Source organism: Stenella coeruleoalba (assembly GCF_951394435.1).
Source record: "Stenella coeruleoalba genome assembly, chromosome: 4".
NCBI lineage: Eukaryota > Metazoa > Chordata > Mammalia > Artiodactyla > Delphinidae > Stenella > Stenella coeruleoalba.
In genome coordinates this window covers 29233853-29256112 of record NC_137149.1, presented here as the reverse complement: position 1 = coordinate 29256112, position 22260 = coordinate 29233853, and the positions used below count along the sequence as shown (strand labels likewise).

Here is a 22260-nt window from a genome sequence, read left to right as displayed (position 1 = left end):
CGTAGAGTTAATTTATGGGGCTTTCGAGGAATATTGGGACTTTTAAGACGCTCTTTATTTTTTTCCCATTAGTATTTTCTGGTTACACTCCTAAAGGGACTCCCGGGTTTCAGCACCTCGCAGGAAGAGGGTGGGAGTGAGAGAAAGAACGGGGCCAGGAGGAGAAGGGGAGGATTTGCCCCCTAATCAAACTGCCTACAGGGCCCAGGCTGCCCAACATATTTTTTAAAATTAAATTTCTAACCATGTTGTGGGCAGTAAAACTCAGATTTAGGAACTGGGAGGAAATTGAGACAAACGAGGGCTATATCTACCTTTCCCCAGGTTTCCACCCATTTGAATTCAGTATTAGGGGAAGGAAGAGTTCGGGGCCTTAAGAATTTTAAGTTTAAAAAACGAGGACAGACCGGAGAAAGGATCAGAGTAACAGGTGAGGGGGGCGGGGAGGAAAAGCCCTTGGACCGCGTATTGTCTGCGCGGGGTTCCAGCCCCCCACCCCCCCCCACCCCCCCAGTCTCTGGGGCACAGAGGTGGGCGGCGAGAGCTCAAGGCCTGAGATGCCTGGGCTCCCGGGGGCCCGACCTCCCGCTCGCCATCTTTGATCCCAAGCGGAGAAGGTTGCTGTTCATGCTATAGATTGCCTTAAAGGTTCCTTTAAGCACTTTAATACACAACTAGCTCACAAATCATTAAGAGACCTAGAGAAGGAGAAAAAAAATACCTCACACTCACCGGTAATAAGTGTTGACATGCAGCAAAAATCGATTGAGTGGAACCGAGGTGGTGGCAGTAGCGATGGCTGTAGGGGGACCAGCGTGGGAGCGGGAGGGGCGAGGGAACTAGGCTTTTCTCACTTGAAGGGAAAAGGAGGTGCGGAAAGGGGCCGAAGGGCCAGCGAGGATGGGTGTGGGAAGGGGAGGTGAGGAGGGTAATTCTCCCTTCTGGAAGTCCTGGGAAAGAGCTGAGGTGGGAGAAAGGGCCTCTCATCAGCCCCGAGTCTCCGCCCACAGCCCGCACCACTCAAGTCGGGGAAGTGACAACTCTTCCCAAACCTCGACTTCCATTTTTGTTTCCTGCAGATTTGATTGATTTCCTTGAAACTGAGTTCTGTTTCAGCAAGCAAACTAGGCCGAGATCCACGTCCTGCACCCAGCGCTCCCAAGTCGTTCTTGGGCCTGCAGACGCAAATCCTCCCAGCAGGTCTCGTTAGCGCTTCCAGGCCCCCATCCCCAAATCCCCTCTCCCATTCCCCTCCCTCGCCGCCCCTCCCCCAAGCCCGACGGAGGCTCTGGGAGGCCCGGACTGACGAGCCCCGCGGCTCCAGAAGCCAAAGTCCGCCCGTGGGGACCGTTTTCCTCTCCACTGCTCTCAAGTGAACAACAAGGACGGAGGTGACCCTCGTCCAAAGGGCTTTTATCTGCCCTCCACAGCCGCGTGATCCCACCGCAGGTCCGAGGCAGAGCTTAAAAAGGAAAGAAAGAAAGTTAATGTGCATTAAGCACTGATCTTAAATAGGGGACATTATCTGCGATCTCTTTAAGTGGCAGCAGCACTCCCATGCAGAACAAAGACTGAGTGTCTGAGCTCCAAAAGCTTATAGGTAAAGTTTCAGTCCGATAAAAGCAACTTAAGCGCAAAAACACAGGTTTTCTCGGCCCCAGAAAACTGGCGGTTACTTTTTGCTCCCGATTCCCCAGCCAGGGTGATGTTTGTCTTTGCCCACCGCGGGGGGGTGGGGGGGTGACCCGAAGAGCAAAAGACCTCAGAACTACCCCTCACCCTCACGCCTAACACACCGACCTCCCTTGCGCCACGGTGATGACTTCTTTAGGACTAAGTCGTATTTGCTACTATTTGTTACAAAAATAATTTCACATTAAAAAAAAAAAAAAGCTGAAAACCACCAACAAAGGAAGAATGGGTGCTTAACGTTCTTTTAAACCCTCACACCAAACTCATTCCCCGTTTAGATGTCAGAGGATGGGAGGCAGGACCAGGGCTGTAATTCATCTTGATTTGCTTCATTCTCCGGCAGTTTGCAAACTATAATCCTGCATAATTTCAGGAACAAGCAGCTTTAGAATTAATGGGTCAATATTATTTAAAACAAAACACGGGGAGCATGACCTTTGCCTCAACTACATATTGCTCGACAAGACTCAGGAAACTCCACTCTAACCTCTCAACCCCTGGGCTCTTTGAGAAACTAAAGGGCTGTGGTTATTAGAAATGGTCTTTGTTTCTTTTAATGTCTCGAAAGGATTTGGAAATAGTAATGTAATATAACATGAAGAATCTCTCTACTTAAGCCTGAGAGGTAAACGTGGAGGCCTAAATATTTTGAACTGAAGGTGTTTCCTTGTAAACTTATAGACGTATTCCTCTTGAGAGGAATGTATATAAATTGTACATGTATACATACACACATACTTCTCCAGAACAATTTAGTGGATGTGCAGGTTCCCCCCTCCCCAAAGGAGTAAACTTGAGAGTCATTCCAAGCTAATGTACTTTCTAAATTTCTTTCCCCTTTCTTCTTTCCCTCTTATATTGCTAGCAATAATGGAATCCTCTGGGTGCAAGCCAAAGAAAAATCTGGGAAACAAGACCAGACTTCGCAGCCACCCCCCCCCTTTTTTTTTCTGAGAGTACCTCTTTTTTCTTTTTAGTTTCTGATGAATGACTATAATTTATTTCTACCAAATTTAAATAAGTACTGCTGCCTTGTGTATTTAACTAGGCAGGCAGAGGGAACTGGTTTGTTTAGGAAGCAGTGACTGAGAAACCCTGGCCAGGCGACAGAGGAGGGCAGAAAGAATCCAGACCAATTTGTATGCAGTATATTTTACTCCCATGAAATAAAACACATTTTTTTCATATTTGCTGAAAAGTAAAACAATAATATTGTACGAAATGTTATACACAGGGTAGGTTGTACATAGCAGTTTCAGGAACATCATTGCATCCACCAGAGAGACTATTCTAAAACTGATATTCACACATTTTTTTATAATAATAATATGTTAGAAACATACAGTGTGGCATTTAGTATATACATTCCTTTGCTCGCAAGCAAAAAATCCTAATCGCTTCTGTATAACATGCTTTATTTTAAAGCCTAACCTTTAAAAACACTGTTGTGATATTACTAACAACTGCTTTTTATAAAATTAATTTGACATTTCGATATATATACATCCTTTCAGTCATTTTAATGTTAACAACGCTAAACTTAAAAAATAACAAGCTTATAGTAATGTTAAAATGTCATATCCAGTCAAACATTTGTGTGTGTCCTTGCAACTGTTGGAAATACTTTTTAGTGAAAGATGTCAGACATTGAGGAAATTCCTTTGAAATCAAAGGAGCTCTCTTTAATTCAGTGGTTTCCCTTTTTCTCTATATCTTCTCTCTCTCTCTCTCCCTTTCTTTAGTGCCCACGACCTTCTAGCGTAATTCCCAGTCTTTCAACAAGGGCAGAGCTGCCCTATCCGGCACGGTCCTAGAATCCCGGCGCAGTGCGCGGCTCACACGGGCCGGTCCACGGCGTACTGGCAAGCACTCAGGTTGGACGCCGGGTTCTGCACGCTGGCGTAGCCGAAGCTGGAGTGCTGCTTTGCTTTCAGTCTCAGGCTGGCCAGGCTCGAGTTACACGTGTCCCTATAAACGTACGGAGGAGTCGGCGGCGCGTAAGGACAGGCGGGCGTGGGCACCGCGGAATTCAGCGACGGGCTGCTCAGGTTGTTCAAGTTATTCAGGCTGTTGAGGCTGGAGCCCGGGACGCCGGTCACCGCTGAGGGTACCATGCTGGACGACATGCTCATGGACGAGATGGAGTTGGGTGGGGAGAACATGCTCTGGGATGACAGGGGGTTGACGTTCATAGAGTTGAAGAAAGGGAAGCTCTTGGTGGACAGGGAGGCCGACGTGAGGCCCTTGGCGGCCCAGTTGTTGTACGAATAGCCCGGGTACATGTCGTCGTAGGGCTGCATAAGCCCGTTGAACTGCGGCCCAAAGCCATTCTTGCACAGCTCGGCCTGCTGGTTGCGTTCCCGCTTTCTCCATTTGGCCCGGCGATTTTTGAACCAAACCTGGGGGTGGAGGGCAAGGGAGCAAACAGACGCCACAGATCGGATTAGTAAAACCTAGATCCAGGAAAGCACCAGCAACCACCCCCGCTCGAACACACACCCGCACACCCTCCCCGCCACAGTTCCCCACCCCCACCCCACTGCCCCGTGCCCCAAGCTGCCAGAGCCCCGTCCCAACGCAGGGGGCCAGGCCGGTTCAGGCCTGTGAGCCCGGGCTCTGAGTTGTGCCACAAACCCCAGCACACCGCCTGGCGGCCTGCGAGTGGCTTATTCACTAACCCACGTCCTCCTCAGGGTCCAAAAACACTTACTGCAAAATAAACTCAGAGCAGCGGGCTTTCCGCCCAACCCTTCCCCGGCCACCTTGCAAACTTGCTTGCATTCCAAAGCCACAGTGATGAGGGCAAGGGGCTGGGAGGCCACCTCTCTCTCCTACAACTCCTCCTCCCCTCTCGAATCTCCACCGCCACCCCCTACTCCACGGAACGTGCGCCCTCAACAGGCGCCAGGCCACGACCCCCTTCCTCGCCTAGCAAAATAACCAAATAAAAAGTAAAAGACCACCTCCCCGACAGCTAATTAAACTCCGCGAGCCTGGCGTGTAAATCTCCGGGAACCCGGGAAGAGCCGCTTTGCAGCCTTCCCCTCCCTTCGCTCCAGTCCTTCATACCCTCCGCCCACCCCAGGCCAGACCCGCGCGCCCGGCGCTGCTCCGGCCGGGCCCGGCCTAGTCGCTGGGCTTTGCGGGCGGCCGCCCAGCCCCGCCAGCCCCCACCCGTGTCCGGTGGCCCAGACGCAACCCCATTCTCAATCCACATCGGGCCCGCCCGTAGCCCCAGACGGCGGTTATTGTGTATTGGAGCGAGGCCTGACCCGAGATTTCCGAGCTGACACCGATGATGTTTCACATTACACATCTCAGCCAGGCCCAGCCACCTAATCCGCTTTTTCCCCCCCTTTTTCCCTTTCATTCTCGATTTCCTTTTTATCCCCCTTCCTCTTTGCACCCGACTGCTATAAAAAGGACGCCTCACTGCCCACTCGGCTGGACAAGCAGCGGGCCTGGAAGGAGGTAGTCCCAGGGAGCCTGAGCGCAGCGCTGCGGCGGCAGGAACTTGGAAGGGGCTGCTGAGAAGTCGGAGGGGGTGGGGGGAGGGTTTTCCGAAGGATTCCGGAGACCCCATAGATTGTGTTTTCATTTTAATTACTTGCCATTTCTACCCTGGGCCGTCTAAACTTTGCCCAGGCGAGAAGAGTACGTGTGAGGCCCGATCCCCAGATGCGCGTGAGAGCTACGAAAAACTGACCTTGTGCAAAAAAACACGCGGTCCGGGCCTGAGCCGTAGCTCTGCACTGTTAAACTAAAACCATTTCCAACTTCAACCTGGCTCATTTATCCACTAGCACAGCCTCATTCCCTGCACACATGCCACTCAGAGAGTGCCTTCGGTCTCTCGGCTTTGGGAGTGCATTTTGGTCTCATTTCATCATTATTGCTAGAGTGTTTTCTTCTGTTTTCTCAGCTCTAACTGGGGGCTCTTTTTCTATCCAGAGCATTTTTTTTTTTAACAGCAAAGCCTCTGGCTCCTGCTATGCGTGTTTTCTGCTTCCAGAATCCTAACAAATTTGGAGTTTTCCACCGACCAGCACAAACCAGGATATTGGGTAATTTAAGTTCATTTTTGCCAATCCATAAAGTACAGATTTGCTACAAAGGTAAGCCCTTTCTTTAATAAAACTATTATGATTGGGAGGAAGGGTGTGAGTAACAGTCTCCTGAGAAAAGATAAATAAACCAAACCGAAAAGTCTTTCTTCTTTTCTTCCTAAGAGGACCGGCAGGGTAGTTGTGTATTAAAACTGCTTCCGCAGATCACAAAACCAGGGGATAGGGTGTGGAAGAGATCTGAATGGCAGAAAAACCGCAAAGACTGTGTAAGGAGGGAGAGGAGAGGAGAGAAAGGGCCGGGCTAGGCCTGGCGCGGAAGTTTTCCAGGGAGGGCAAACCCCTGCGTGTCTCAGGCGGGTTTTCCTTGTTAAAGGCGCTCAGGTTGGAGCCTGTCCTCGGCTCCTGGCCTGGGACGGATCTTATTAGCGCTCGTCTGGCGAATACAAGCCGGGAACACAATGCCCTGTGTAGGGGAATGCACGCGGCCGCGTTTGGGAGCGCGCAGTGGGTCGGGGCGTGGAGCCGGAGCCGCTCCCGGCGCCTGCGCCAGGCCCGCGGCCAGTCTCGGAAGAGGGAGCTGTAACCTCGCAACTGGGGCCGCCGTGAGAGGCCATCTGCCTTTGCAAAGGCACCCACCCGAGCCCTCCCGGACAGCGCTGCCTTCCACACTCTCTCCCGGGCTACAGGGCCGGCATCCCCGCAACGCCCTCCCCGCTAGCCCTCCCAGCCTCCGTGCGGGCTCCTACCCGGACTCGGGCTTCCGTAAGGTTGGTCCACACGGCGATTTCTTCGCGCGTGGACATGTCCGGGTAGCGGTTCCTCTGGAAAGTGGCCTCCAGTTCCTGCAGCTGCTGGCTGGTGAAGTGAGTCCGCTGCCGCCGCTGCCTCTTCTTCTTGGACGGGTCTTCGGCGCCCACGTCCTCATTCTTTCCCTGCTGGCTCTTATCTTTCTCTGAAAACGAAACACACAGAGGTCCCCGTCAGCATGCCCACCTGCTACCCGCGAACGCCAACTGGACCAGGCGGCAGAGGCCGGGGAAGAGCTGGGCTGCCTGGTGGGGGAGGAGGGTGTGGAGCGGCCGCTCCGGGCCAGGGAAAGAGCTGCGTCTGCAGGGTGTGCAGACGTGAGTGTGGGTGTGCACGCCCCACCGCCTCTCTTCCCCCAGCGCCGCACGTTTTATTTACACGTTTATCTCACTGCGACGGCACACTCATTTTTATAGCCTGTGCTTTCAGGTATATTTATAAGCTTCTGCGTGGACACACCAAATCTCCCGGGACACCCACACGCGCGCGTTTTACAGAACCCCCTCGTAAAAAGCTCAGATTTCGATGCGGTTTCGGAAGGCTAGGAAAAGTAGGCTTCGGGATTCGGCGAGGCACCCAAGTTCCTCTGCCCTTTAGGAAAACCGCCTGTTCTTCTGAGGCGTAGTTTCACAAATATTTTTCTAACAAGCGGAGCTTCTTGGTAGCTGAAAGCCGAGAGCAGAACAGGGGACGCATGGGGGCTCGGGGAGCGGCCTCTGAAGGTCCTCGAATGGAGATACTGGGATTTTTGTGACCCAAAAAACTGAAAGGAGGCCAGGATCGGAATAGGGAGGGCGGCAGAACTGCCCGCGTGGATCGCGCCACCCCAGCCGGGCAGTCCAGGCAGAGCGAACGGGACGAGGGGTCAACACAACCCTGGCACCAGAAGTTCTGCGGGGGAGCGGGCTACAGGACCACTCCCACCACGCCTCCCCCAGGAGGGGCCGACTTCCTCGGGGGCGAGAAGGGCCGAGCGGCGCGGGGCCACGCGGCGCCTTACCTGCGGCCTCGGGGCTGGAGGTGTCAGAGATGGTGTGCACCTCCAGCCTGTGCTTGGAAGAGTCCAGGGAGCGGGTCTGACCGGGAGCCAGGACCGAAGCCATGGCCAGCGGCTGGGGATGGTGACAGGAGGAGGACGAGGAGGCGGCCAACAGCTTGGTCCCTGCTGCTCGGTGCTCCAAGTGCAGCGGGCCTTTCATGCAGTTCATGGACGAAGGAGCGCGCCGCCCTACGAGTCCTGGGCTGCCGCCCGGCCGAAGCCCCGCCGCCGCCGCCGCCGCCGCCGCCGCCGCCGCCGCCGCCGCCGCCGCCTGCTCCGCTTCCCGCTCTAGGCGCGGAGTTTCCTCGCGGTGGCCGCCGCGGGCAGAGCAGGGAACACAACCCCGGCAGAGTCCTCGAGCCGAGCCGCCCCAGTCCCCTTCGGAAGGCTCAAGCGAAAGGGTCCGGCGGCCGAAAGTCAGCGGGCCAAAGGAGACATGGGGATGTGGGTAGGAGAGCACGGTTCGGAGCGTCTTTGGGGAGCAGGCTTCCAAGCTCCAAAGCGAAACAAGAGTGGGCAAAGACCCCTTTCTTCCCTCCCTCCCTCCCTCCCTCCAGTACCCCTCCAATAAGGAAAGCTAACGCCGCCGTTTGCGCTCTGCCCGCCCCCCGCGCGGCAGCCCTGACAGCGAAGTGTCAAGAGTGACAGGGACAGGTAGCTGTTATTAGATCTCCTGCGGCGGCGGCGGCGGCAGCGGCGCGGGCCTCTGGGCGCACCCTCCGCGGTGCGCACACGCACACTCCCTCGGGCGGTCGAGCTCGAGCCCGGCCTCGCCGCAGCTCAGGTCCCAGCACCCAGGCGAGCGACGGACCAGCTCTGCGGCTCCAAGCTTCCCTGTTGGCCTAACATCTTAAAACCAGAGGCGGGCTTCCTGGTGCCGAGACGTCACTCGGCCGCTGCCCTCCCCAACCCTCCCCGCCTCCTCCCAGACCCTTCGCCGGCTGGAGTGACGTGACTCCGCACCAATCAGGAGCCCCCGAGCCGCGACCGAGGGACAGTCCTGTCTGCACCTATCAGCTGTGCGGGGCCGGGCTAATACCTCGCTGTGCCCGCAGAGTCTACACCCCGCGGCTCCCGGGAATTCTGCTCCGGCCCGGCCAAAGACGATCCGGCTTTTAGTTCTGGTGGGGAGGTGGAAATATGCGGCTGGGAGTAAAAGGCTCGTCAGAAAGAAGCGGAAAGATCGAAGGCTGAGAGGTATAAGGATCAACAAGACACCCAGCCACCCTCCCCTCCTTCCTTTTGTGTCTCACTACATTCATTTCCTACCGAGAGGTGTTTTTCTCCCCCGTATGGAGAGGAGACATGCTACTTTAAACCAGAAAAATTTCAGAACACCAACAAATCATCTCTCCGATCTTAAATTTTCCAAACAGTCTGTCAAGTGAATGCTGCGGAGCTAATCTGAAGAAGCTTTACTTTAATTGCAAAGAAGACAGAGCCAAGAGAGGCTAATAAATTAGAATTCGAGAAGCAAATGGATCCGTCAAAAGAAAATTACCTTGACTTTAAACGAACAACTGTTTGGTGGTTCACTCTGGATTTATACAAGAATAAAAAGTCGCCTCAGATCACGTTCTCTGTAATGCTTATTAGTCCCCAGACAGAAAACACACAATAGACTAGAAACTCTAACCCAGCATTTTCAAAATGCTGAAAGCTTATCCATTCTACTTAACATTGATTCAGACACATATCCGAGAGCTTTCAAATTCCTTATACACTGTATTAAGCTCATCCTAACCCGAGAGAGCCACGCTTTAAATTCAACTCTCTTGTTTACTTTGTTACCAGATTCAAACCCATAAAGCCTGTAGAATCAACAACCTTGAGCTAATTATATATAAAATATGCTTTAATGAATTTCCATACAATTAAGAATGTTGCCAAATAACCAATTTCAAGGATAATTTTTAAGTCATTTTCTATTCCTAGGAGCTCCAGGCTGTCTTGAATTGGTGGAGTCCATAGGCAGAGGCAGTAGGTTGTCGGCAAAAGCCTAGGAGAACATTCAGCAAGGAAAAGCAAAGCCTTGTTCATTTATTTAAAACAAAAGGAAAAAACACCTTTGGGGACATCTAAATCTTTACAGCTCTATTTCCAAAGAAATTAAAGAAAGAAACTCAAAGTTATCATTCAAAATAATTTGTGAAAGTCCTTTTGTCCTCCGGCTTAGGTCAGCTGGAGAGCACAAACTAATCTCCCCTGGGTTTCTGCATTGATGATTGCTTTATTGTGGAGTTAGTGTTATCATCCCTGAATGTGTATTTGTTTGACGTTACAGTCAATGATTTGCAACACCAGTATGAGGTATCTTCAGAAAACTCCCTCCTTGTCCTTGTTCCCAAGATTGGGAAACTTTTCAATCTGAGGCAGAGTGGACGAAGCAGACTACAAATACGTTTGTAACCTATGTGTCTCTCCTTTGCCCTGCTCCCGCTTCCCCCCCACCATATCTGCAACTCCTCCCCCATTTTAAACAAGCTTGAGAGCAGTCCAAGAACCAAATGAGAATTCTTCAGTCTCTCCCCAAAGTATCATGCCACTTTAAGAAGAATTTAGCTACAAGGAGGAACTTTCTTCATAGGAAGCTTTAAATCAGCATTTCTGGTTTTAACCTTTTATTCCAGTTAACCCCATTCCATGCATACACACACCTGCTTAGAGCAGAACACATCCTCATGTGACAGGTCTGCATTAGCTGAGGCTCATACGTCCAGCTATATTAGGTCCTGAAATCTTATCACTAAATTATACATGTTACATAAGCAGCCTGTTGGTAAAGAAGGTTAAATTAATTTACATTCTGCTCATTAACTGGTGCTTAAATGATGCATTTTATCCCTGAGATTTGGTGGAGAATCTCCTTCTCAGACCCCCCAGTGTTTCACCGAAGACAATGCTCTTACATTTGTAGTGGTTTTTAATCTGATAAGACACTAATTTGCTTAAGTCTTTTAAATAAGGGTTTTAAATGTTTCTCACCATTTTCTTATTGAATTTCCTCTAATTCCCCCAAGACCATAAAGTATATGTGTAAAGTAAATATTTCCTCCCATTGCACTGCCAACTGATGACCTATAAGTAAGTCAATATGAATCCAGCCCTTTTCTGCCCAATGTGTTTACTAATCATATTCTAGTATCTTCTCTTAAACCTCAGCATAGCTGCAATCCCCACAATACCATACGCTCAAGCCTTCATATCACAAAGAAACTCAATCACATCAAAGAATGAAAGATTCTCCTCCATAGTGAGCATACTTTTTTTCCTTGTCTCTTCAACATTCAAACCCTGGAGTTGCAATTTTTGGTGGAGGCTCTGAGTGGTTTTCAAAACTCCTTACTCAGGAGAGCTGAGAAGCTCCACAGAGCCATGTAGATTTCTAAGCCCATCTCTCATTAAACCCATGGAATTTTGATTTAAGCTCTTTGGCTCTGTTGACTAACAGAACTTTCCTCAAGGCAAATACAGTATGAAGGACCTAAACCAACCTCCAAAGTGGGTGAAAAATCTAAGGGCAAATGACAGCTCCCCGTAGTGCCAACGTGTGGAAATGCTGGTGATCAGCCTGAAAGCCTAAAAAGATAAGGTATCTTAAACTATATTGATCCATTGCAAAGTCAAGTGGAGAATAAAGAAAGACAAATTACTTGAAGAACTCTGGTTACGCAAAAATGAAATCATATATACATACGCATATATCTATCTATAGATAGAAATACACATACATAATATACCCCCCCCCCAAGAAAAACCCCAACTGAGGCAGGGAGGTATTTCTTTGCATTTTTCTAGCCAGAGTTTCAACTCTCTCCTAATCTTCTAATCACTTCACACACTCTGAGTTTGGGTGATACCCTTTCCAGCCCCAACAGCGTTCACTCCACCGGTGGTAGGAGTGCTCCAACATGAAAAGTCTAGATGAGGAAAAGCAAGTATGTAGTGGGGAATGAAGAAACATTTTTCAGTTAAAACTCTAGTGGTGGTGGGCAATTTTTAGATTTAATCTACAAAAAACCTGTGGGTGCAAATGTATAGGCAATACAGATGACAAAGGAGCTGGAAGTAAGGGAACCTTAGGTATTCTGTCAGTTCAGAGCTACTGTTACCCGCCTGTCCCCCACTCTTCTTTGACTGGTCCTAGAAATTACTATGACTTCAGCCTCCATCACAGAAATTGCCAATTCAGAAAAAACCCAGCATGGTCGGTTCGGGGAAGCTGGAGGTGCTGCACAGTTGCGGTGGGGAAAGGACAGGAAGCCCAGCGCGGCTTTGGGTTTTCCACTCAGAAGAAATCAGGGATCGTCTCAATCGGGTTTTCTTGCTTATTCTTTCAAAGAAAGACCCTTGAGGAGGGAAATGTGTGACACGGGGTCAGGCGTGTTTTGAGCTGGTATTTGCCACCGATTACCAGCCTTAAGGTCTTATTTAATTTCACACTCTTCAGGGTTAGTTGCACAAAGGCCCTCTGGCCATTGCGGCGAGAATGGGTTGGGTAGCGCCGCCAAACTCTCGGCTGTGGCGGCCGGGATATGAACTGGGACCCAACCAAGTGACCCTTGACTTCTGGGAAAAAAAAAAAAAAAATCTGTCCTCAAAGCTCACCTGGAAGATGGTTCAGTTAGATGTCTCCTTGCGCTGTCAGGCCGTAGAGGGGTGGTAGTCTCGCTCCCGTCCAGGCCAGCTCAAGGACGAGACCCGCCCGGACTCAGGTCGGAGGCACGTGACAGGCGTGAGTGTGTGTATGCGCGAGCGTGCGGTGTTAGGCGCAGAGGTCAGAGGGAGACCTTGCACCTTGCCCGGAGAAGTGGCTCTGCCTCCCCTCCTTCCGCTGCCTGGCTTTTCTCTGCCCGCAAATCAAGCTGGAAAGGGCCGCTTCACTGTCCTCCCCCCACCCCAGTCACGAAGCCGAAGCACCCAGAAATTAAAGGCTTTATTGTGGCTGATTCCGCCTCCCCCATTCCCTAAATGGAATAAAAAAGTGCAGGTTTGTAAAAAGTGGCGGATTCTTTTCGGAATCAGAAGTCTGTAGAGGTACTGAGCAACATCCGTCCTCTCTGGGTCCCTGCAAATGGTCCCCATATTTCCGTTCCCACACTGTGGCTTCAAGTTTGGGATAGCTGGCTGCTGGGCGGTTCTCTTCACCCCACACTGGCGGGTGGAGAGAAGAGCGAGAGATTCGAGGGGGCTCGGGGAGGTGGGAGAACTACTGCAATCACTAAACCCACGTGCTGTAATGCCTTTTCACATCAGCCTGTTAATGCTACAGGTTTATTAGGGGCTCATTTAATCGTCGAACTGCAACTAGTCGTGGAAAAGTAAAATAAAGAGAACGGTATATTTGTGTATAGAGGTAAGAGAGAGAGAGAGGAATGAGATAAACATCAACATCTAGGTCCAGACAGATAGAAATGACAAGGGACTAACTAAGTAACTAAGTAACTAAGTAACTAAGTAACTAAAGTTACTTTAAAAAAAAAAGTGGATTGAAATGCTCCTCTTTCTCTTTTCTCTATTTTCCCTCTTCAGCTCATGTCCCGTCTCCCTTTCTATTTCTCTTGTTCCCCTTCTTTCTGTCTTCCCTCTCCCAGACATGCTGGTAGCTAACATTCAGCATTAGTTGTCATGGTGACCATAAATCACATAAATCCAAAAATACCCACCTATAATCTGAGATGAAGCTTTTATTTCCCTAGTGAAATAATATTTTAAAAACTGTCAGCTGACAAAAAAAAAAGGAACCCACCTCATTGTCGTAACACAAGTAATATATTACTTCTAAAGGTTTAAATTAAAATGTCAGCCTGTTAAAAACATGCTGGGAGAATCTTGGGCACTCTTCATGTCACATCCTCACAATGAAGTTGACTGCATCACTCCCTATCGCTGTTTAACACATACACGTAATTTTGCCTGCTCTCTCTCCTTCTATTCATTTCTTCCCTCCCTTCCCAACTACCTTAGTCCTCACAGACTGTCTGCCTTAAGTTGTAAAAGAAAGGAGCGTCCTCAGGATCAGAAAGGAGCTCAGTCCTTTGCCTGAGTCTTCTGAGGACCTTGTATGTTGGTCCTCTGTTATCAATCACTTCCTTAAACGAAAGATGGGTGCCTTGGGGGAAAAGGTGCTGGTCAGGGCCACAATGGGGGAGACTTTCTAGAGGAATGGAGAAGAGAGAAAAGCGGAGGGAAGGACTGGTGGGGAAAAGACGGAGTAGTGGAGAACTGAGCGGGGCGGCCAGCTTCTGTGATTACATCTAGCCCAGGAAAGGTATGTATATTCTCCCACTCTTGCCTTTTTCTCCTGAGAGGAAACTTTCCCATTTGAAGACGCTGAGCGGGGGGTGGGAGGAAGGAGGGTGGCGGCCGCAGTTGGGCCTTTTGTCTTCTACCTTGGGCTTGTTGTCTTTTGCCTATCTTTGGATTACAGGGTATTCGCCTAGATGAAGAGCCATTAATTACCCATTCAGTCAATATTAGGAAGACGACAAAGCTTTTTACATAGGATTAAGAAGACATCAGATTGTTCCATTAGTATATTCCTGCTCACGAATAAGCTTTCGTTATACATTTCCTTCTCCCCCGAGTCGCTCTAACAACTGCTGCATATATTAACAGCGGGCGGTGCGGGATGACAGTCGAGCCAGCCTCGCGAAACTTTGAGCGCGCACCGCGTCAGTACCGAGGAACGCGACCTGTAAAGACTACTGTGCGGGCGGAAATGCGCTGGGACTGACTACTTTTGGACAATTTCCCCTCTTGGGAGGAAAAAAAACCCACACAGAAAGGAGAGGCAGCTTCTACCGATAAGCTGCAGATTTGGCGTGGGGTGGGGTGTGGGTAGAAAAAAAATGGAATTCTCCCCTTCCCCAGCTCCGCGCTTCCGGAGACCTCACGCCTCTGCAGCACGCCCCGGTCCCCTGACCCCTCTTCGCACTAAGAGCCCTCCACCTTTCTAAACACCCCCCTTCTTTCTGACCACGCTCAAGCCGGAGCGCCGCCCCACGCAGCACCATTTTGCCTTTTGCTGGAGGTGGTCTGGGCTGCTTTCGCGGTGCTCCTTGTGAGCATTAAAATAGCTCTGTAACGGCGAAGGGAAACCAGGCGATTTGTTTTGGGGGGCGCGGGGGGGATACATTAGGAATCCACGGTGTATGTGCTCCGCAAGCATTTGGTGATTGAGTGAATAGGGCTCTGCGGTCGCCAAGGCGGCGGGGGTTACCGCGGGTGCTCTGAAGAAGACGGGCACCCGGCTGCTGCCGCAGGAGACGGTGTGTGTCGCGGCGGGGCCTTGGAGTCCCTGTCCCTAGGGAAGGAAGTCTGCGCGCACCAGAGGCCCGGGTCGAACACTTTCAGCCCAACTGCTCTGCCAAAACGATTTAAAAATTAATGGCATCGCTGGGGGAGGCCCGGCGAAGGTACCCGCCCCCGGTCCGGTCGCGAAGCCAGGCGCGGGGACCGAAAGGCGGCAGCTCGGTCGATTCCAGCTGCGAATCCAGAGCCACGGCCCCTAAACTTTAAAGGTATTGACAGGGGAGGATCATTCCGTCCTCTTCCCGAAGGCGAAGACAACTTTTTGAGTTCCTCCAAACGGAGCTCCTTTCGGGACACCCAAAGCGGGGAAAAGCCAAAGACCTCTGTTCCAGGGGGATGTTCTAAGCGGGCCTCTGCCCCTTCGGTGTGGGGGATGCTGTTTAACTTGTCAACTCTTCCTGTCTTCACCTGCCATACCTAGCCACCCCTCTCTTCACCCTCTCTCAAACCCCTGGCTTTAGGGGATCTTCAGCCTACTCCCTGCCCCCTCCCGTTTCGGGGTTCTAGCCAGGCTGTGGGTATCAAGGGGATGGGGACTCGCTTGCGATGGGACGCAGAGGTCGGGCCTCCCAGAGGTCGACACTGTCAACTCCGAAAACGTTTTCAGTCTTCAATGAGGACACCGTGTTTTGGGGGGATGAGGGAGAATAGTGCCAATAATAGAATAGCTTGGCCCTTTTCGAAAATCGCCTGTCATTGTAAACACTTTTCTTTTTAAAAGCCAAAAAAAAAAAAAAGCAAATAAAAACTATAAAAAATAAGGAGAAAAAATCATTTTTCTCTTTCTTTCCTTCTTTCTTTCCTTCTTTCTTTCTTTTCTTTTCTTTCTTTCTCTCTTTCTTTCGCAGGCTGTCGAAAGGAGTTTGCATATTCCATAAGTTAAATTTACTTCTACTCAGTAAAGGGGACTGTGGCAACCTTCCTTCTATGGCTTTGCCCACTCGTGTGTGACATTTTTGGTCTAATCCCATTCCCTAAACGCCAATAAAATCAAGAATTTCAGCATTTTTCCTATCACGTGTCTCTTCTTAATTAATGGCATTAAACATGTTTGGGCAGCAATTTTCCTCTTCGGTCCAAAAAGTAGAAAACAGACTTAGCTGTGTGGGGAAGAGCCTATCACTGCACTAAAATAATCCGGGCCTGAACATAATGGTTAAGAAAACAATCGTTTGTTATTTCTAGCTCTTTATTTGTTTGCTAATTACCAAAAGCGAACGCCCAGGAGCGCCTGCCTGAACGGTGACAGGAGCAGACAGGACTCACCGGCTCTCCGCCGCCTCTTGCCCACCTAGGAAGCCCCCATCCCACCTCAGGCTTCCCCTCCAAGGGGTCCTAAGCTCTCGTGGAAGCCACCTGTCCTCAGAAACCATTCCTGGGGTCAAGAAAACACTGGATTGCGGTGGGGGTGGGAGGAGACATTTTGCATCTCTCGGCTCCCAGCGCTGCGAGAAATGTTAACCTCGGCTGGGCCGCGGCCGGCCCGCGCTGTGCGAAGCGAGACTGGGGAGCTCCCCTAGCCTGGCCGGAGCCGGCGCTGAACACGCACAAAGCATTTTCCCCGGGAGTCATCGCTGCTCTTGATTTTTAACCATATCCCTAACATACTCTGGTGTAATAATTTATTTTTACGACCGATTATCAAACAGAAGAAGAATTTAACACAATCTTAATGACAGAAATCACCCGACGTTATCTCTACATGGCCCCATTTAACCCCATGGGGTTAATCCCGGACAAGTGAGCGTTTAACTGGCCCAGCAGGAGGACTTAGCGATATTGCGCAGTGTCGAGGCCGTTGTGCTCCACACCACTTTAGACGTTTTATTCCAACAAATGATGCTTTTCTCTCCGATTCACTGGGAAGCCCAGTGCGGGGCTTTTGTTTTCTTCTCGGTAATACGGTTTGTTTACTTGGCGGGGAGTCCCAATTCGCTCCCCTCTAGCACACATTACATTTGTATCCTTACACTTTAATCCGGAAAGAGGGGGTTAGGGGCCGAGGACTGTGAGGGCTTTATCTCCTCACGTTATCAAAGGTCAACAACCTCCTAAGGATAGGCACTTATTTATTAAGGGGCCTGGAAAACACGGAGAATAGACGAACGGTAAATTTGAGTTTTTCATGTATTCCAAAGGAAAGGTTGTCCTCTCATCCCCTCTCTGTCTCTCTGTCTCTCTCTGTCTCTGTCTCTCTCTCTCTCTCACACACACACACACCTAAAAGACACGTTTCAATTCAACAAGATCTGTGCGTAGGAGACGTTTTAAGTTTGACACACGCCTGCACACTTTGAGCAGCAATATCCCTTGCCTTGTCCAGAGTGAAACCGATCAACAACACTACCAAAACCCGAGATCCCGCAACCAGCACAACAGGTAGGTTCGTGTCGACAGGGGCACACACTCCATTCCACCCTCGGCTGCTGCGCGCAGTTGCTGCCCTCAGGCTCTGCAGGGCTGTTGTCAGCTCGCCGGCGGGGCGAACCTACCCCAGCCCGAGCCTCGCGTGCTGGCCTTCCGCGGTAAACCCCGCGCCCACAAGCCTGGGAGGGGCGCGGCCGAGGGCCGTCGGTACGGGGTGGGCCCTGCCGCTGCTGCATGCAGTGGGACGTGGTGAGCGACAGAGGTCGCTGTTGGACCACTTTTCCACGCCAGCTAGCGGCACAGAGGTAGGTTGGGGGTGTGCACAGATCAGGCCACACATCAGGAGACGATCAGGAGAGAGCGAGAGGGAGACGGAGAGGTGATGGGTCTCAGGAGTGCAGTATAATTTGGGGAAGGGAATTAACGTTCCTTGGACGGCTGCTTCCCATCCCAACCAGAGGCCAAGTTCCGAGCAGGCGCGCCCCGTCTGGCGGCCTCGCCTGCGTGCGTCTCACCCGAGCCCCAGAGGACCGGAGGCTGGTGCCCAGCGCGCGGCCTGCGCCTCGTTCTCGGCCTTACCATTGGCGCCGGGATGCTGCCTCGGGAAGAGCTTGCTGCTGGCCGCCTCTTTCCGGCTCTCGGGGGAGTCCGTGAACTCGACCTTTTTGATTTCGGAGTCTTTGGGGAAGAGGCATTCAACGGCCGCCGGCTGCACGCCTGGGCCACGCGCGCCCGCCCCACGTGCCGGGAGAGAGACGCCCCGGATGGCGGCGGAAAGTAGCGGGGGTCGAGGAGGGTGGGAGAGGGAGGCAGGACGGAGGAGAAAGAGGGACAAAGAGCAAAGACCCAGTTAGAGGAAAGAGCGGAGGACACTCCCGTCTCCCGGACCCTCTGGCAACCCGGCGCAGGGCGGCGTTCTCTCTCCGCGCCTCCCCGGCTGCCAGCAGCTCCCGTCGGGAGGCGGAGGCCCGGGGCTTCGACACGCGGCGACAGGCTCCCTCTCTATCCACAACCCCCCCACTGGGAGAGGCCACCGGCGTCCTGGTTCTGATTTCCTTCCTGCTCTGGCCGGCCCCTCCGGGAAGCGCCCCTCGCGCGGCCTCGCCACGGGACCAGTGCCCTCTCGCCGCCCTCGCGTGTCGCGGTCTCCCGTCGGGTGACCCTGGCGGAAGAAACGACTCTTACCTAATTGCACACACGCCGACACTAGTTTGCGGCAGTTGGTCTCCATTCCCCGTTATCTGCAAAACGGAAGAGAAGGAGGGCTGTGAGAAGCGGCGGCGGGCGAGCGCGCAGGGCTCAAAGCAGGCTACCTGTGGGGCAGACGACTTCGACACTAGCTATTAGGCGCCTAGTCTGTGCTAGGTTTCAGGCGTGTTTCTGGAACCTGACAGTCTCTGGCAGCCCAGCCTCATTCCCACCCTTGCCCCCGGTCCAGGACATCTGAATGTTTACCAAAGAGGGGCGGGGGAATGTGCCTCCAGAGTTGCAGCAAATGGGTCCAGGAGCTCTTGGCCGATCAAGTCACAGTGTTCTGGGAACTTAGGCTGTGGAACTACTCACAGGGGAGTCTGTGTCAGGGGTTAAAAGCCCATCTGAACACGAGGACAACCTTAGCAGATACAAAATTTGGGGATGAGTGAAGAGGACTTTCTCCTTGGAGAGTTGCACGTGAAGGCCAGCACAGTGGCTGTCCGTTAGCTGAAGCCTAGTAAACATTTATAGAGTGCCAGAGTCAACTTGTTTCTGTCCTAGATAACAGTTCCCCTCGATTTTCTGTAATTCTGAAACGAACAGGACTCCCTAGGCCTAGGGTGCTCCAGGAGCGAGCTGGCTTCGGGCCTCTCATCCATCAGGAGCCACTTTTCCATATTTAGCCACACTTTGCCCTGGAGATACTCACCCGGCCATTTATTTACCCTAAAGTATGATTTAAGATCGCAGAGCAGGGGAACGGGGTGAAGTGACTGAGATTGAGGAGAGCGTGGCAAACGTCCCCCGGAGGGTTTACTGCCCGCCGAGGACAGAGAAATAGCTCTGAGAGACCGGCTCCTCCAGTTCTCCCCCTTCTCCTCCCCGGCAAACCAGATCTTCTCCAAATTTCCAACCACAACGCAGCGAGCCAAGCGTTTAACGTGAGCCCCCTTCTCCGCCACGAGCAACCGGGAGAGGTGGGTGGCGAGGGGCTCTGTCGGGGTGGGTAGAAGAGCCGCGGCTGCTTTAAAGACGGAAGAAAAGAAAGGTGCCCGCTCCTCAGGCCCCTTGGATCTCGGCGCCTGCCTCGCTCCACGCTACCCAGGGTACGCCGGCGGCGGAAGGGCCCACCTCACTCAGGTCCGGGGCTGGGGCTGGGGGGCGGGCGATACCCGGCTGCGCAAGGGGCGGAGGCTGGGCAGGGATCTGGGGGGTCTGGCTCTGGCGGAGTCGCATTTCCCGGCTCCTCGGCCTCTCCTGGAAGGAGCCGGGGCCCAGGGGCCTCTGGCCAAGGTCGCTGCCTAGAGGAGGGGCTGCCCCGCGCGGCGGCGTGGGGCTCCAGGGATGGGGACCGCCAGGCGGTTCCCCCACCCGCTAGCGTGGACGCGGGCGGGGGCTCTGCCGATGCTTGCGGGCCCGGGGGCCCAGAAGTAGCAGTTTGGCGGCTCCAGATTTAGTGATTCTGCAGTAAAATCACAGGATTAGTCCCTGATTGAGATGTCTGTTCATGAGATATTACAAAATTCATTATCACAGCTTTCTACTAACTCGATATGAAGTAACACAGATGGGATTTTATTAGTCCAGACTTCAAATGTTTACTTATGATAATTTCAGGGGAAATTTGCATGTCATCATCATTTCGATAATCTTTTTTTTTTTTTTTTAACTTCTGAATTGGCTGCATTATTAGCCGGTAGCCAGAGCTTTGCAGATGGTAACTGCAAATAGTTTTTATTTTTTTTAATAGTAAAATATACAAGAGCAAAAGATCGGGTAGCTCAGTGTAAAGTCAGTCAATTATTACACATTCTCCCCCCACTCCCAAGCTTCAGTGCTGAAGACCAAACAAAGCAATACAAAACAAATCTTCAAGAACTCCTCTCTAAAGACTGAAAAGAAGGTCAAGGCGTGTTTCTTAGCTCACTCCTACATGTCCTTATGACTTGGGGATTTATTTTGCAGTCAGAATGAGTCCTGAAACCTGCTTTTTTTTTCTCCTTCATATAATGACCAGGCTTACTAGATGAATTGAGTCTAAATATCTGGGGAAGGTAATTTTTAGAAAGAGACCTCCAATTCCTGCCTGCTGATCCTTAAACTTGCCCTGTCAAGGCAAGTCTTACAAGACAAATTTGGCTGCCGGATTTAGAGACTGGCTTCAATGGCTAATCTCACAAATTAAGATGAGCAACTTTTCCCGTTGGGAAGTTGTTCTCACCCCAAAAGTTCATGTCCTGCTTGGAATGTATACGCCAGGCAATCTTGTTTTGGCCAACGTGAGTTTTCTATTGTGAGCTTACTAAAAAGCACGACACAGCTAATGGGAGCACCCTGAGCCACACTGGCTAAGGCAGGCAGGCAAGCCCTAAGGAATAAAACAATTTACTTAAAAATTATTTCTGCTGACTGCCAAAAGATGAAATTACAGGAATGAAATATAGTCCTAATAATTCCACATCCTTTCACATTTCCCTCCTTTCCATTCAAGTTGTTACCCTATAACAAAATCTTTAATGGAAAGTTTAAAAATAAACATGGCAAGAACATATGTTTTCAATGAACTAAATTAGTGAGATTAGTCAGTAAATTAATTTGCAGTGGGTAATCATTTAAGGAAATTAAAATACTGCTTAACATAGTTCTGTATTTTAGCAGTTTAAGCCTTCTTTTAAACCAATTAATATCGATGCTTCAGGAACACTTGAGGACAAACATGCTCAACTTGAGGAACAAAGCACCTGAATAATTTAAGTGTAGTTTTTCTGAGGTAGAGCAAAACATTCTATAAATGAAGTAGCTATTTCATTTTTAGGGAAGGTTTGATTGTTGAAACCTTGTATGCTTATTTTGTTACATCAATAAAAATCCTCAATCTATATTGCTTAAGTGCTTTGTTTCCTTGACATAACTGGTATTTGAATTTTTAGATGGATTTCCTCCAAAACGATATTAAAAGCATCTTTAATTCTTATTAATGGCCTAAAAAGAATGCAAGAAAATCTCTCAAAATCAAATTTTTCATAAAATATTTTAGAATGTATGAATTCCTATATTATTTTAATTCATGATAGTAAATTTCTTTAAAAATTTAGTTTAGTAAGACATGCTACTTGCACAAATAGAAAAAAAGAGTAAAATAAAAATCACACTACCCTGTGATGGTTTGATTTCTAAACTGCTTAGGAAAGTAAAATCATTAAATTGTAATAAAAAGAGAAACATACTTCTCAGATTTAGAATCATAATTTTTTTCTTGCTGGACGGTTGGAAAACAGTCCTGTCCCCTGCACCCATTTAAAATGTATCTCCCGAAGTGCAAGATTGGAATTGACTGGTAATCAATTTAAAGGATTTATAATCCGAAGTAATTGTGTGAGCTTGGCATTCAGGCCTGGCTCCCAGGTAATTCGCTTGGGCCTGAGAGGTCACTCACTGCCAGTTAAGATGGAATCTTTTTCCAATTGGTAACAATGGGAAGGGGGCTAATCTTCCAATAGCTGAAACTTTGTACAGAGCCCTTTATCTTGAGAATGCTAATCCTCAGTTTGAGGATTTGTCCCTGTAGTGTTGGCACCAAGATTTAAGGGAAGATACCTCCTTTTAAATGCCAGCCATGGTCTCGCTTCCCACTCGACTTCAGCACCCCGTAGATTGTTAGCGTCTGTGACTGGGGACGAAAGGAACAGGGCTTTGCGAGGTCTGTTTGCCAACTGCGTTACCTCGGGGGAAAGGCAGCCCCAAGAGCCACAAATCACCTACAGTGAAGATTCTCCAAAG

General features: G+C 50.6%; 1 protein-coding gene across 4 annotated transcripts; it reads right to left on the bottom strand.

The window, feature by feature from the left end:
• Positions 1-2931: 2931 nt before the first annotated feature.
• PITX2 (paired like homeodomain 2) lies at positions 2932-18517 on the bottom strand (the record flags this gene model as incomplete). 4 transcript variants are annotated; one of them, XM_079920452.1, is made up of 4 exons in its annotated part: positions 2932-4091; positions 6506-6711; positions 17866-18003; positions 18472-18517. In XM_079920452.1, the coding sequence occupies 4 exons, from the start codon at positions 18515-18517 to the stop codon at positions 3528-3530; spliced, it is 954 nt and encodes a 317-aa protein (XP_079776578.1). In that variant the 3' UTR covers positions 2932-3527. The 4 variants fall into 4 exon arrangements, with proteins under 4 accessions (XP_079776578.1, XP_079776579.1, XP_079776580.1 ...); XM_079920453.1 differs by having other exon boundaries at positions 17866-17964; XM_079920454.1 differs by lacking the exon at positions 17866-18003.
• Between the last annotated feature and the right edge of the window lie 3743 nt (positions 18518-22260).